The 14,851-nt window shown below is 39.0% G+C and overlaps 1 protein-coding gene across 3 annotated transcripts in view; it reads right to left on the bottom strand.

Moving 5' to 3' along the window:
• The window catches only part of TTC6 (tetratricopeptide repeat domain 6), a 248,960-nt gene that overhangs the window by 96,989 nt on the left and 137,120 nt on the right, over nucleotides 1-14,851 (bottom strand). For all 3 annotated transcript variants that reach the window (XM_074213416.1, XM_074213417.1, XM_074213418.1), the window contains one exon: nucleotides 14,689-14,839. In XM_074213416.1, coding sequence (XP_074069517.1) covers nucleotides 14,689-14,839 — 151 coding nt within the window. The remainder of the gene's footprint in view (nucleotides 1-14,688; nucleotides 14,840-14,851) is intronic.

Raw genomic sequence — 14,851 nt, 5'->3', positions numbered from 1 at the left:
AGCACTGAACTGAACTTAAAAGGAGTTAAAAGGATTTATACAGGCAGATGTAAAAGGTATATGCCCCATGTATATGAAATGGAGTAAGGGCTGGGAGAACAAAAAAGGGAGGGGAGGGGAGGGGGAGGAGGAGAACTTGCTTGAATGGATAAAACTGGAAAGGGCAAGACGAGATCTGGCAAAAGTTAATCTTGCCATTTGATTGTAATGTGAATGAAACTGGAATGTAATGAATGAGGAGAGGAATTTGAGGAGAGGAAATGCAGCTGAGAGAGTAAATTGGAACCAGACTATAAAGTGTCTTAAAGAGGTTTGTGTTTTATTGTATAAACAATGTGAAGATACTAAATGGTTTTTAATAAGAAGTGAGTCAGATATGAATTAGAAATATTACTTTGGCAGTTGTTTGAAGGGAGTTTAAGAAACCATTATAATAGTCCAAACAAGAAATAGTGAGGGATTGAGCTAGAGTGGTAACAATGTGAGCAAAGATGCAGGTATGGATGAGAGAAATAGAAATGGAAAATGTAGGTGGAAGAGAATCAAAGACAATTGAGGTTTTGAACCTGGGTAATGAGTGGAAAGGCAGTGCCTTATTTAGAAACAGGGAAGTTGGAAACGGAGGCAAAATTTTAGAGTAAGAATGATGAACTTAATTTTGGTTGGATATGTTGAGTTAAGTTTCAGATACTTTTGGCATATCCTGGTGGAAATATCCAACAAGAAGAGAAAATGTGAAATTCAAACGCAAGGGAAAGATTGTTCTGGATTATAAAATTATAGAATGTTAGAAGAAAGGGGAATCCTCATCTGGGTTGGTCAATTTCTTAATTTTTCTATTAGGAAAATGAGGCCCAAAGAGTTGGGGTAATTAGGTCAAAGTCAAAAGAGATTGAGCCAGAACTAGAACCCAAGTATCCTGATTCTCAAACCAGTATTCTTTCCACCATTGACTTTGTTGGTGACTGTTGAACTTGTTTCCTCTGAATTCAGAATGCTAGAAGGGGATGATTTTCAGGGCATGTATCACTAGATAGTGAACAAATATTGACAACTGCTATTACTCTTTACTTGCCAAAGACATCCTAATGATGAGGAGCTTGGATCCTTAGCAAGGCTTATCTGGAGACAATTTCTCTCTTCCTAACCTTATCTTTTTTTTTTCAACATAGCTAATAGCTAATGGGGAAATATATTTTGCATGTTTTGCATGTATAACTGATACAAAGTTGCTTACTTTTTTTTTTTTTTTTGCTAGGCAATGGGGTTAAGTGGCTTGCCCAAGGCCACACAGCTAGGTAATTATTAAGTGTCTGAGGCCACATTTGAAATCAGGTCCTCCTGACTCCAGGGCAGGTGCTCTGTCCACTGAACCACCTAGCTGCCCCCTTATCTATCTAACCCTATCTTTGTGGATCTCACAGAGACTCATTTTCTTCTTTTCTCTCCAGATCCTGATTCCTATTACCAACTTTTCTTCCATATGTTTATGCAAGGTCACTTTGTAGAAGCCTGTAGCAGAGTCTGTTGTGGGCACCCTAAAGTCTCCTCTTCTCTGTAGGAATTGAGAATTTATCATATGATTAAAGTTCAATAAGGATTGATTATGTACCAATTATATGCAAGGCGCTGTGCTAGGCTCTGGGGAGTAAAAGACAAAACAAAAAATAATTCCTAAAGTCTTTATATTTACTGGAAAGGAGATACAACATTTAAACAAATACAATATAATTTGAGGAAGAATGCAGCATGAGTAACCAAGGATAAGGAAAGGATTCCTTTAGGAGATAGCACTGGAGTAGTGCCTTGCATTCCAGGTGAAAGAAACAGCCTGTACAAAGGTAGAGGTAGGAAGTGGAATGCTGAATTCTGGGAAAAATAAGTAGGCCATGGAAGAGAGAAGAGGGAAATAAAATGTCTATGGATATGATATGGAATATCTAGAAAGAAAGATTAAAAACCATCAGTGAAGGTCTTTAAAATGCCAACTTGAGAAATTAGCATATTACATTAGAGATAATAGGAAACCACTTTAGATTCTTTAGTTAGACTTGTGCTTTAGGAAAATTATTGTGTTGGGGTTGAGGGGAAAAGAAGAGAAACTAGAAGTTGGGAGACCACTTAAGAAATTATATTAATTGAGTGAATTGGTCTATTGAAGAAGTGGAAAAGCTATATGAATAAAAGCAAAAAAAATTATCCTAGGAAGTATCATCTGATATTTTAGAGATAAAAATCAGTAGGACCTTAAACCTGATTGTTCATATAGATGATGAAGAGAATTGTGAATGTAATAGAAAGAATTTGGGTGGAGATGTAAATTGACTTTTGAGATGTAAATTGACTTGAAGTAGATAATTATGATTGTAATTGAAACAACTGTAATCTTAAAAGCCTCTTGGGGTGGCGACCTCCCCCATTCTTAATGTATCATTGATTCATTGTTTAATGTAAAAATTTGTATGCTGATCTCCTTAGACTTTTACCCTCTACCTAATTACTGGTCTAGTAAGAGAAAGGGAGTTCACCTTTTGCCCTCTGGATGAGAGGCAAGCCATAAAAACCTGGGTTGGACAGAAGGCCAGCTCAGTTTTTTCGGACAATGGCCCAGTCCACACTGCTTGGCTGTGCTTTTCTCTCTCTCTTTCTCTCTCTCTCTCTCTAGCCCTTCCTATGTCTTATAACCTTTTAAAATAAATTTTTGTTTTACTTCTACCCATGCTTTCCCAAGTCTGAATAATGATTCCTCATAGACAGAACTGAACTCAAGTAGTTTGCAGCTTCATAGGGGAATTTTAAGGGAAAAAAATGAGGTTATGCATCTGGATTCTAGGAAGGATGATGGTGATGTCTTCAAATAGAAAGGTGATCAATAGGGTTGTTCTAGGACATAATCTCATTTTTCTGACAAATCAAATATCCAATTTTTCTTTGTTTTCTCTTATCTCTTGGCATTTTAGAGACTCTTGTCATTGGCAATCACTTTGATGGTTTTAACTTCCCCTTCTCTATTCTCTAATGAAATATTCGTTGCAGAGTACCCCAATGCGCATAACTAATCTCCTCCTCCTTATAATTTTTCCTATAGTGTTATTTATTTGGTCTCCCCTGTTTATACACACTTTTTTAATTTAAAAATTTTTTATTTACACATTACTAAAATATTCATATTTAGGAGTAAACATAATACCCACCTCCCCCACAAAAATATAAAACCTCATGAGAAATAAAGTAAAAGAGAAAAAAATGTGTTTTGGTCTGTGTCCTGATCACCTCTGTCTCAGGTGGATCACATTCTTTATCATAAGTCCATCACAGAAGTTACTTATATATTTTTCCATAGTTGCTATTGCTGCTTATAATTCACTCCATCGATTCCTCCCCTCTACCATCTGTTATATTTTCTCTCTCCTATCATTCTGTCCCTCTTCTGAAATGTGTTGTAAGGCAGCTTGAGTGGCACAGTGGACAGAGCACTGGCCCTGGGGCCAATAGGTCCCAAGCCCACATACCACCCCAGAGACTCAGCAACCATCCAGACCTGTGGTCCTGAACAGGTCACCCAATCCCAGCAACTTGTAAAAATTAAAAAAGAAAATGTGTTATATCTTCCTATTCTCTCCTATGATCTACCCTCTCCTCTATCACCTAAACCCCCCCTTCCTCATCCCCCTTCTCTTTTTTGTATGTATGTATGTATGCTGTTTCCTCTCTGAGCCATTTCTGATGAGAGTGAAGGTTCCCTCATTTCCCCTCACCTTCCCCCCTTCCATATCATTGCAAAAGCTTATTGCAAAAAAATATCTTTTATATAAAATATCTTAGCCTATTCTACCTCTCCTTTCTCTTACTCCCAGTACATTTCCCTTTTAGTCATTGACTCCATTTTTACAATATATTATATCTTCAAATTCAGCTCTCTTCTATGCTTCATTTATAAAAGCTCCTTCTACCTGCTCTATTAAATGAGAAGGTTCATATGAGTATTATCAGTATCATTTTTCTATGCAGGAATACATGCAGTTTGTCATCATTAAATCCTTCATAATTTACCCTTCTCCTCCACTCTCTATGCTTCACCTGAGTCCTATACTTGAAGGTCAAACTTTTTGTTCAGCTCTGGTCATTTCAACAGGAACCTTTGAAATTCCCGTTTCATTGAAAGTCCATCTTTTCCCCTGGAAGAGGATGTTCAGTTTTTCTGAGTAGTTGATTTTCGGTTGGCATTCCAAGCTCTCTTTGCCTTTCAGAATATTATATCCAAACCCTATGAACCCTTAATGTAGTGGCTGCTAAATCCTGTGTGATCCTGACTGCAGCTCCACAATATTTGAATTGTGTCCTTCTGGTTGCTTGTAATATTTTCTCTTTGACTTGGAAGTTCTGGAATTGACTATAATATTCCCGGAGTTTTTTTTTGGGGGAGGGATCTCTTTCTGGAAGAGATTGGTGGATTTTCTCAATTTCTATTTTGCCCTCTGCTTCTAGGACATCAGGGTAATTTTCCTGTAGGAATTCTTTAAAAATGAGGTCAAGGCTCTTTTCCTGGTCATGACTTTCAGGTATCCCTATAATTTTTAAATTATCTTTCATGAATCTGTTTTCCAGATCAGTTGTTTTTTCAATGAGATGTTTCACATTTTCTTCTAATTTTTCATTCTTTTGGTGTTGAAGTATTGTATCTTGATTTCTCACAGTCATAAGCTTGCTTTAGCCCCATTATAGATCTGAAGAATTTATTTTCCTCAGAGAACTTTCTTATCTCCTTTTCCATCTGGCCAGTTCTGCTTTTTAAAGCATTCTTCTCCTCTGCTTTTTAAAGCATTCTTCTCCTCAATAACTTTTCGAACTGTTTTATCCATTTGACTAAGCTGGTTTTTAACATCTTATTTTCTTTAGAATTTTTTTGGATCTCCTTGACTAAGCTGCTGACTTTGTTTTCATGTTTTTCCTGCATCTCTCTCTTTTCTTTTCCCAATTTTTCTTCTATCTCTCTTACTTGATTTTCAAAATCTTTTTTGAGTTCTGTCCTAGCCTGAGCCCAATTTCTATATTTCTTGGAGTCTTTAGAAGCAGAAACTTGGATTTCCTCATCTTCAGATTGAGTGAAAGTACTAGTCAATGGTCTGGTTTCTTTTTTTTTTCCTGTTTACTCATTTCTCCAGCCTGTACCTGGTTTTGGGGTGCTTCCTGAGCTTTTGAGTTTTATTGGGACACTCCCACAAGGACCTCAGTGTGTGAGGCTCTGACTATTCTCCTGGTCTGTGAAGGACAACAAACACACCCCCTCTGCCACAGGGCTGGGGGGATCCCTGATTTATGGGGGGCTTAGACTGTAATCAGGATTTGAATGTGGTCAGAGTCCCAGTGTCCTGTTCTAGGGACAGAGGACAGACCTCAGAAGTCTCCCTCCACTCCCTTATCTTTCGTGGGCTGAGCACTTGGGGTGCAGCTGCCTGGAGGCTCCTGCTGGCCAGCTCCACAGGCCTGTTTCCGTTTCCCAGATCTGGGCTGTCATGACTGTGCTGAGTGCCATGGCCTTGCTGAGGGCCTGGGCTTCGCATTCTCTCTGGCAGAGGTCTCCCTGTTGATCTTCCAAGTTGTGCTTGGTGCTCCCTGGGGTGCAGGTCAGGAAACTGCTTCTGCTGCTGGGAGCCACAGTTCCCAGGAGCCCTGGGGCTAGTCTCGGGAGGCTGAAGTTCCTTCACTCTGGCGGGGCCGCCCCTCTGACCCCATGGAACATAGTTTTTCCACTATTTTCTAGGTTACCTTGGGCTGGAGAATTGCCTCACTGGATCTTGCTGTGGGTTCTGTCTCTCGACAATTAGTTGGAGTCATAATTTTAAGATTTTTGAAATATTTTGGAGCACCTAGGAAAGGCTCTTCTGCTGCCATCTTGGCTCTGCCCCCTTCTTATGCATTCTTATTGCTATAAAATGCAAAGAACATATGTTGTTTATAGTTATGGTTTATCCATTCATAATCCAATGAAATAAGTAAATGTCTGTTATCTCCATGAACATACAAGTACAGAGATGAAATAACTTACTTTATGGGATGCTAATTGGTGATGTCATTGGAAGTAGAGCCAGATTATCTAAATGACAGTCAATCCTACAGAAAAAAGGGGGAAGGGGGGAAGGAAGGGCAGCAGGGAATAACTGAAGCAGTGCTGGATTTTATACCGCAGGTTCTGGGTTCAAATCCTGGCTCAACCACTTATTGCATGTGGACACTTGACACAGAACTTCACCTCTCCCTCTCCTCCAGTTTTCCCAGTCCTCTGGCATGCAGCCTTGGGTCTCTCCCTTGATCTACACTCAATCTCCCTTGGCCTTCCCGTCTCCGTCACTGGTCCTGGAGGCTGCCTGAAGCCCTGATCACCCAAGCAAACACCATACCCTGGCTCCCCGTTTCCATCTCCTTCACTAGCCCTGGTCAACCCCTAGTGAACTCAGAGAAAGACTAAACTTCTCGGAACAGGAGAAGGAAATGGGGAAGCCAGGAGTGGTAGCTAAGGTAGCACCCCTGTAAGGGTGAGGGCTCCCCGTGTGCAAGACTAGTACTAGAGCTGATGCTTGGAGTGGGAATGGCGAGAAGCAGGAGTTAGAGGGCCGAGACTTTTCGCTTTTCCTCCCCTTCTTCCATGTACTTGGAGCTGCGGGAGTTAAAACTGTGGTGGGGAGCCTTTGTGGCTGCTACTGCTGCTGCTGCTGCTGCTGCTGCTGCTGCTGCTCCATTGGGTGGAGTGGAAAGAGAAGGTGGGAGGAGATAAGGAGTAGGCATGTCAAGTAGTCTCCACTGTTTATAAACTGAGACACTTCTCTGTGTCACCTTTCTTACTGTTGTTCAGCTATGTCTAAGTCTTTTAGATTTTCTTGGCAAAGATACTTAAGTAGTTTTGCCATTTCCTTCTCCAGTTTATTTTACAGATGAGGAAATTAATATAATCAGGGACCAGTGATTTTCCCTGAGTCACACAACTAGTAAGCATTTGAGACCAGATTTAAAGACTTTAGGTCCAGATAGAGATCCAAAGTGCCACCTAGGTGCACCTCTTCCTCAGTGTCTCTGTCTCTACCTCTGTCTGTCTCTCTCTCACTGCCTCTCTCTCCCTTCTTCCATCGCTCTCTTCTCTCTCAATCTCTCTCTCTCTCTCTTTCTCTCTCATTACTGTTCAGTTTGTTGTCAGTTGTTTTCAGTCTCTCATATACAATTGCTAATTCATAATCAGTTCTACCTCTGCAAAATCTAACATCTTTCTTGTCTTTTCCCTCTACCATCCTTTATTACAATGGCCCTGAGCTATTGTTAAGAGATTCCTAACAGTGGAGGCTAGGTGGTTCAGTGGATAGAACACCTGGAGTCAGGTGTACCCGAGTTCAAATCCAGCCTCAAACACTTAACCCCATTGCCTTGCAGAGAGAGAGAGAGAGAGAGAGAGAGAGAGAGAGAGAGAGAGAGATTCCTAACAGATTTTCCCCTTCCATTCCTGATATTTTGTAATCCATTCCTTACAACATTGTTAGAATAATCTTCTTTACCAATAGATATGGGTGAAATTCTCCTCTTTTCATTTAAAGCCTTGCATAACCTGACATATTAAGACCTCCAGGCAGTAATAGAAATCAGTGAGGTTTAGGGAAAGCTAATAAATGTGAATGAGCCCATACTTCCTAGAATCCTTGGGTTTCAGTTTCCTTAAGATTTCCTGTTATGAGTTTCATAAGTACATGGTGGAAAAAAAGTGGCATCTCTCCAAGATCTGTTTTGAGTAAAGCTGCAGTTGAAGGGCACTTCCTTTCTTCTTTCATTCCCTCCCTCTCTTCCTCTGTCTCCCCTAAGCCATTTCTGAGGAAACTTTGATGAATTCTAAAGCTTACCAGATCCTTCACTCTTCTCCTTACTGGAAGGAGATGTGGGGGGGGGGGGGGAAGGAGTGAATTCAAACTCTAAAGAATCCTGCAGATTGCTCTTTGAAAGTCTTTTATAGTTTTTTTTTAAAAATGATGAATGATTATTTAAATAAAGCATTGAGTTATCAAGGAAGGAAACAATAAACTGTTAAAATCTATGAATGTCAATTGCCAAATAAAGAAGCTGCCCTATTTTGGGCAATTTTTATAGGAGATTCTAGCTCATGAAGAACTAAGTTCAGCTGAAGTCCTACAGTATGGGAAAGGATCAGGCAGAGAAAGAGCAGTTATTAAGAGTGTGTTTGGAGTGCCACTCTATGGCCAAATAATCTATTACACCCTTTTAAGGTAGTAAATTTCAAGATAACAGTTTTCTGAAAACAAAGATGGGGACTGATCAAATTCTGAAACATTTTTATTTCGCAATTAAAGACCTTGATTAAGGACTAGTCCTTGATTTGGAAGGAATGAAAGTCATTTGTTGAAATGTTGAAAGAAATGGATTGGGATTTAGATAAAACAGCATATCAACCTGGAATTTTTATTGCAAGTCAAACCAGTAGTGGAAATAAAGTTTAAGTTAAGGCCCTTGAAAGGGAATAGCATAGAGCTGGGGTTATTTATTATTTTTTGCAAGGCAATGGGGCTAAACGACTTGCCCAAGGTTATGTAGCTAGGTAGTTATTAAGTATCTGAGTACAGATTTGAAATCAGGTCCTCTTGACTCCAGGGCCGGTGCTCTAACCAGTGTGCCACCTAGTTACCCCAGGCCTATTTCTTTCTCCCCTTTGGCTAGACAATGATCTTATGAATTTATAAAAATTAGGAAATGTTAGATTTCTAATGAGCATCCTAGCAGTGTTCTTAGAATAGCAGTAGCAAAGACAAATTAGATGCCCTGAGAAAAGAGTTCCAATAGAAACCCTACTAGAGTCCCAATAGAAAGATCCTTTTCACAGGCAGAGGTTCTGGGCCTAGGAAACAGTGAAAACAAAGTAATTTGTTTTAATCCTGACAAATCCTGCATTCTTCTTCTGTGGTAAGTGAAGTGTATCATATAAACTGAACTGTACAATAATAATGTACTCCCCCAAGACCATCAATCAACTTAGTCATTCCTACAAGACTAGAGGACACTTGTGAAGTAATTATTGTATTATCCAGCACAGTGGGTTTGTCCTGGTGAAGTACAATATCAATGTCTGTGAAATTCCTGCATAGAAAGGGGTCCCTGACATCTTTCTGGGCCCTGAGAAATTCCTTAGAAATATAACTTTGGCTAGGTGCCGTTGGGTCTGAAAATAGTCTGAATAGGACCCAAAGGGTCACAGATATACCATAAATTTAGCTAAGATTTAGAAAACACCCTTGTTAGCCTAATTATCTTGCTGTATCTGTAAGATTCCTGCTTCCTCACAGGACTGCCTCCCCTTCCCCAGATGCAGTTGGAACCATAAGATAGTAAAGTTCACTCCCTCAAACCTGTGGGAAGCCCATGAATACATGACTCCCTGCATCTCAGGAAACATGTTCAGACATAACACAGAGACCCTGACCCTTTCCTACTCTGTCCAGCCCCCTATCTATACTGAGCCATATGTTTACATATATTTGTATTAGTATAACAAGACAATATATCTAACTACTGGCTTTGCTTCTGTATCCTGCTTGCTCTCAGTACCTCCCCCTCAAAACACTATAAAAACTCTATCCCCTGAACACTCAGGTACTGTGATTTGGGTACTCAATCCCCAAACAGTCCCTGGGAATAAAGATTTCCAACCTTATCAAATTCTGGTCTACGTCTCGCTCTTTGGGTACAACACTGGGAAGACCACTCAAACCCCAAATCTAATTGTTCTATCATATATACTCTCTGCAAGATAGAGTAATTTCTCTCCAAGGAGGGAATAATCCCATAATTTGTAAACTGGCTTGCAAAAAAGTAATTAATAAACTGCTACCTGATTACTGGCACTGTCTCTGCTTGCTCTGTCACAGAACAGGGTAGAGATGGCTCAGTCAAAATTCAGTTTAAACTCTCAAAACTCGAGCCCATTTTCCAATGGATGTTGTGTGCACTTGTGAATGAATGTATTCTTGATTTGTGGAAATGTTATACCAACTATTTATACTATGCAAACTTAGTAAACTTCCATATCTAAACAATAATTTATATCTGCACTGCAGTCTGACAGTATAGAAGAGAGATCAAACAGATGTTTAGGCTAAAAGGAAAAGAACACATATATTCCAAAATATTTATAGTAGCTCTCTTTGTATGGCAAAGAACTGGAAATGGGAATATGATTATGATGGTGCTATAAGAAATAAAAAACTTGTTGATTTTAGAAAAAACCTGGTGTAGAGCCAAGATGGTGACAGGAGAATAGACTCTCTTAGGTGCTTTTGTCATAATATTATAAAAATCATAAAATTATGACTCTAACTAAATTTGTGAGAGATAGAACCCATAGAGGGACCCAGTGAGGCAATTCTCCAGACCAAAGTAACCTGGAAATTTGTGGAAAGGTTCCATTCCACGGGGTTAGAGAGGCAGCCCACCAGAGTGAAGGAACTTCAGCCTCCTGGAAGCAGCCCCAGGGTACCTGGGAGCCCCAGCTCATGGCAGCAGGGGCAGTTTCCTGACCTACACCCTGGGGAACACTGGGCACAACATGGAAGATCAACAGGGGGACCTCTGCCAGAGAGAGCATGTGAAGTGCAGCCCTCAGGGCACTCAGTGAGCAGAGATGGCAGCCCAGATCCAGGAAAAGGAAGCAGACAGAGCTGGTAAGTAGGAGCCCCCAGGCAACTGAGCCTTGAGTGCTCAGCCTACCAAAGGTAGGGGAGTGGAGAGAGACTTATGAGGTCTGACCTCTGTACCTGGAACAGGACTCTGGGTCTCTGACCACATTCAGATCCTGATCATAGTCTAGGACTCCCATAGAACAGCAGGGCCCCCCACCTCAGCCCTGTGGCAGAGGGGTGCATTTGTGGTCATTCACAGACCAGGAGGGAAGACAAGAGCTTCACACACTGAGATCCTTGTGGGAGGGGGTGTTCCAATAATACTCAAAAGCTCAAGAAGCACCCAAAAAAACCAGGCACAGGCTGGGGAAATGAATAAACAGAGAAAAAAGAGGAACACCATTGAGAAATACTTTGTCTTTCTGCATCTAAAGATTCCAAGAAAAATGGAAATTGGGCTTAGGCTATGACAGAATTCAAAAAAGATTTTGAAAATCAAGTAAGGGAGATAGAAGAAAAATTGGGAAAAGAAATAGGAGAGATGCAGGAAAAACATGAAAAAGAAGTCAATAGCTTAGTCAAGGAGATCCAAAAAATGCTGAAGAAAATACCATGTTAAAAACCAGCATAGGTCAAATGGATAAAACAGGTCAAAAAGTAATTGAGGAGAAGAATGCTTTAAAAAGCAGAATTGGCCAGATGGAAAAAAGGGATAAGAAAACTCTCTGATGGAAACAAATCCTTCAGATCTATAATGGAGCTAAAGGAAACAGTTGACTTTATGAGAAGTCAAGACACAATACTTCAAAGCCAAAAGAATGAAAAATAGAAGAAAATATGAAACATCTCATTGAAAACACAACTGATCTGGAAAACAGATTCAGTAAAGATAATTTTAAAATTATTGAGATACCTGAAAGTCATGATCAGGAAAAGAGCCTTGATCTCATTTTTAAAGAATCCCTACAGGAAAATTGCCCAGATATCCTAGAAGCAGAGGGCAAAATAGAAACTGAGAGACTCTACAATCTCCCTGGAAAGAGATCGAAAAAAAAAACCCCTCCAGGAATATTATAGCCAAGTTCCAGAACTCCCAAGTCAAAGAGAAAATATTACAAACAGTTAGAAGGACACAATTCAAATATTGTGGAGCTGCAGTCAGGATCACACAGAATTTAGCAGCAACTACATTAAGGGCTTTGTAGGGCTTGGAATATAATATTCCAGAAGGCAAAAAAGGGCTTAGAATGCAACTGAGAATCAACTACTCAGCAAAACTGAACATCCTCTTCCAGGGGAAAAGATGGACTTTCAATGAATCAGGGGAATTTCAATTTTTCTTGTTGAAACAACCAGAGCTATAAAGTTTGGTCTTCAAATACAGCAGTCAGGTGAAGTATAGAAAAATGGAGGAGAAGGGTAAAATATGAGGGACTTAATGATGATTAACTGCATGTATTCCTGCATAGAAAAACGATACTGATAATACTCATATGAACCTTCTCATTTAATAGAGCAGGTAGAAGGAACTTTTATAGATGGAGCACAGGAGAGAGCTGAATTTGAAGATATAATATATTGTAAAAATGGAGTCAATAGCTAAAAGGGAAATGTAATGGGAGTAAGAGAAAGGAGAGGTGAAATAGGCTAAGATATTTCATATAAGAAGATTTTTTTAATTATTGCAATGAGCTATTGCAATGATATGGAAGGGGGGAAGGTGAGGGGTAATGAGGGAACCTTCACTCTCATCAGAAGTGGCCCAGAGAGGAAACAGCATATGTACTCAATGGAGTATAGACATCTAGAGTAAAAAGGAGAGAAGGGGGGGACAGGGGAGGTGGGGGGTGTGAGTGATGGATGAGAGGGTGGACCATGGGGGAGAGCAGTCAGATATAACACATTTTCTTTTTTACTTCTTGCAAGGGGCTGGGAGTGGATGACCTGTCCAAGACTACAGGGCTGGGTGGTTGCTGGGCCTAAGGGACGGTATGTGGGCTCAGGGCCTCTTGTCCCCAGGGCCAGTGATCAATTTGCTGTGCCACTCAGCTACCCTACAGCACATTTAAGAAGAGGGATAGAGTGAAAGGAGAGAGAAAATATAGTATATGGTAGTGGGGAGGTATGAATGGAGAGAGTTGTGATCAGCAATGGCAATGGTGGAAAAATATGGAAGTATCTTTTGTGATGAACTTTTCATAAAGAATGTGATCCACCTGTGACAGAGCTGGTGGTGTTGGAACACAGACTAAAGCACATACTTTATTATTTTTATTTTTCTCTTTCCTTTACTTTATTGCTCATGAGGGTCTATTTTTTGGGGGGAGGAGTATTATGTTTACTCTTAAAAAGAATATTTTAGTAATGTATAAAAATATTGTATAAATGTATAAAAAATAAATATATATATTAAAAAAGATGTCTTAATAAAAAAAATCTTAAGCAAAAAAAAGAAAAAACCTGAAAAAACTTATATGAAATGATGAAGAGCAAAATGAGCAGAATCAAGAGAATGTTTAATAGCACTGTTATTTTAAGAACAACTTTAGGGATTAAGTCATTTTGATTATTATAAATACTGAAATTAACTAAAAAGGAAGGAAGAAGCTATCAGCATTCAGGGAAAGAACTGATAAATAAAAGTATGTATTTAATGATTTTATACATAAAAAATATTTGTGTCTAATGGTAGCCATCTCTATGAAGGGAAGGAGGAGAACTGGGAAAAACAAAAAGAAAAAAGGAAAGTTAAATGATAACTATTATTTATATAAAAGGAATAGTAAATTGTACATATTAGATTTGTAGTTTCATGTGCAATCACTTTTTTTTTGTTCTACTATGTTATGGGATTGCTTGTTTTATTTCACAGAAATAAAATATACAAAATTTTAAAAATTGATGTCACTAATTGATGTCAGTTGATAAAATCACAGTGAAGGGGCCACACTAATGGGGGCTCATGAGTGCATATAGTACTATAAAACCATCCCCCAAACCCACAGTTATCAAAGTAGCCACTATTCTTGGGTATCCTTTTTCAGTAAAAAATTGAAGAGTGATTCAGGTGTGAGTGAATATAGCTTTGGCATCGCCTCCCCTTAGTACATACCACCCACAGTACCCATCATACTGGCATCATCCTACTTTTCCGTCCGTATTACTCCCTACCATGTACTCTCTGCTCTAGCCTAACTGAACTACTCTATGAAACCTTAACACTCTCTGCAGTCTTTTGTCTACATGCCTTTGCTTATGCTATTTTCTATAAGTGTTACACCTTCTCTAACTGTTGAATTCTTGTCTTTTTTGTAAAACCCAAAATGCTATCTTTTCTATGTAGTCTTCCCTAATTCTTCTTCACACTTTGATCGACACTTTGAGTTACAACTCTGGCTATCTGTGTTTATGTCTTAGTCCTCTAACAGATTATAAGCTTCATTAGGACAAGCACATCTCTAACAGACTTTCTCTCAAGCCCTACAACAATGCTCTGCAAAGAGAAGGCACTTGATAAATGTTCATTGGATGAGTTAATGACCGAACTTGTGCAAGAGAACCAGGAGGAATGATTAGATAGCTAGGATAAGAGCCAAGAGAAAACAATGACACAAAACACAGAGGAAATTGTATTAAGAAGGAATAGTTAGTAGTATCACATGTTGCAGAAAGATCTAGAAAGAGGAGAAAAAGGGAAAAAAATCTCTAGATTTAGCAACTAAAAGATCATTGGTGACATTGGGAAAGAATTCTTAGTCAGTGGAATTAGAAGCATATTTCAAAGAGGTGAGAGTCTGAGAAACAAGAGATTTAGAGAGAGGAGAACAGATTAGATATAACTGTGTAAGAAATAATAATAATCTAAAAAGGTTTTAATTTTTGTAATGATTAATTAAAGAGAACGTGTAGCAATATATCATGTTGTTTCTAAAACATTGAGAAAAAAGATTTGATATAGTAAAAATAACTTTATGTTAGTTCAATAAATTTTAAGCTGTTTTAAGTACCAAATTTTTAATACCTTATTATAAGTTTCTGCTCGACAAAGATAGCTTTGAATACACAAAGGATCAACTCGAATAGCTTCTGTAAATTGCTGAATTGCTTCATGGTACTTGTCCATATGCAACAAGTATATGATACCAATATTGATATAAGCAAAAGCTACATTTCTAAAAAAAAGG

Source organism: Macrotis lagotis, chromosome 1, assembly GCF_037893015.1.
Source record: "Macrotis lagotis isolate mMagLag1 chromosome 1, bilby.v1.9.chrom.fasta, whole genome shotgun sequence".
In the NCBI taxonomy this organism is placed as follows: Eukaryota; Metazoa; Chordata; class Mammalia; order Peramelemorphia; family Peramelidae; genus Macrotis; species Macrotis lagotis.
The sequence above is the reverse complement of the archived record's forward strand: the minus strand, read 5'-3'. Positions and strand labels throughout refer to the sequence as shown.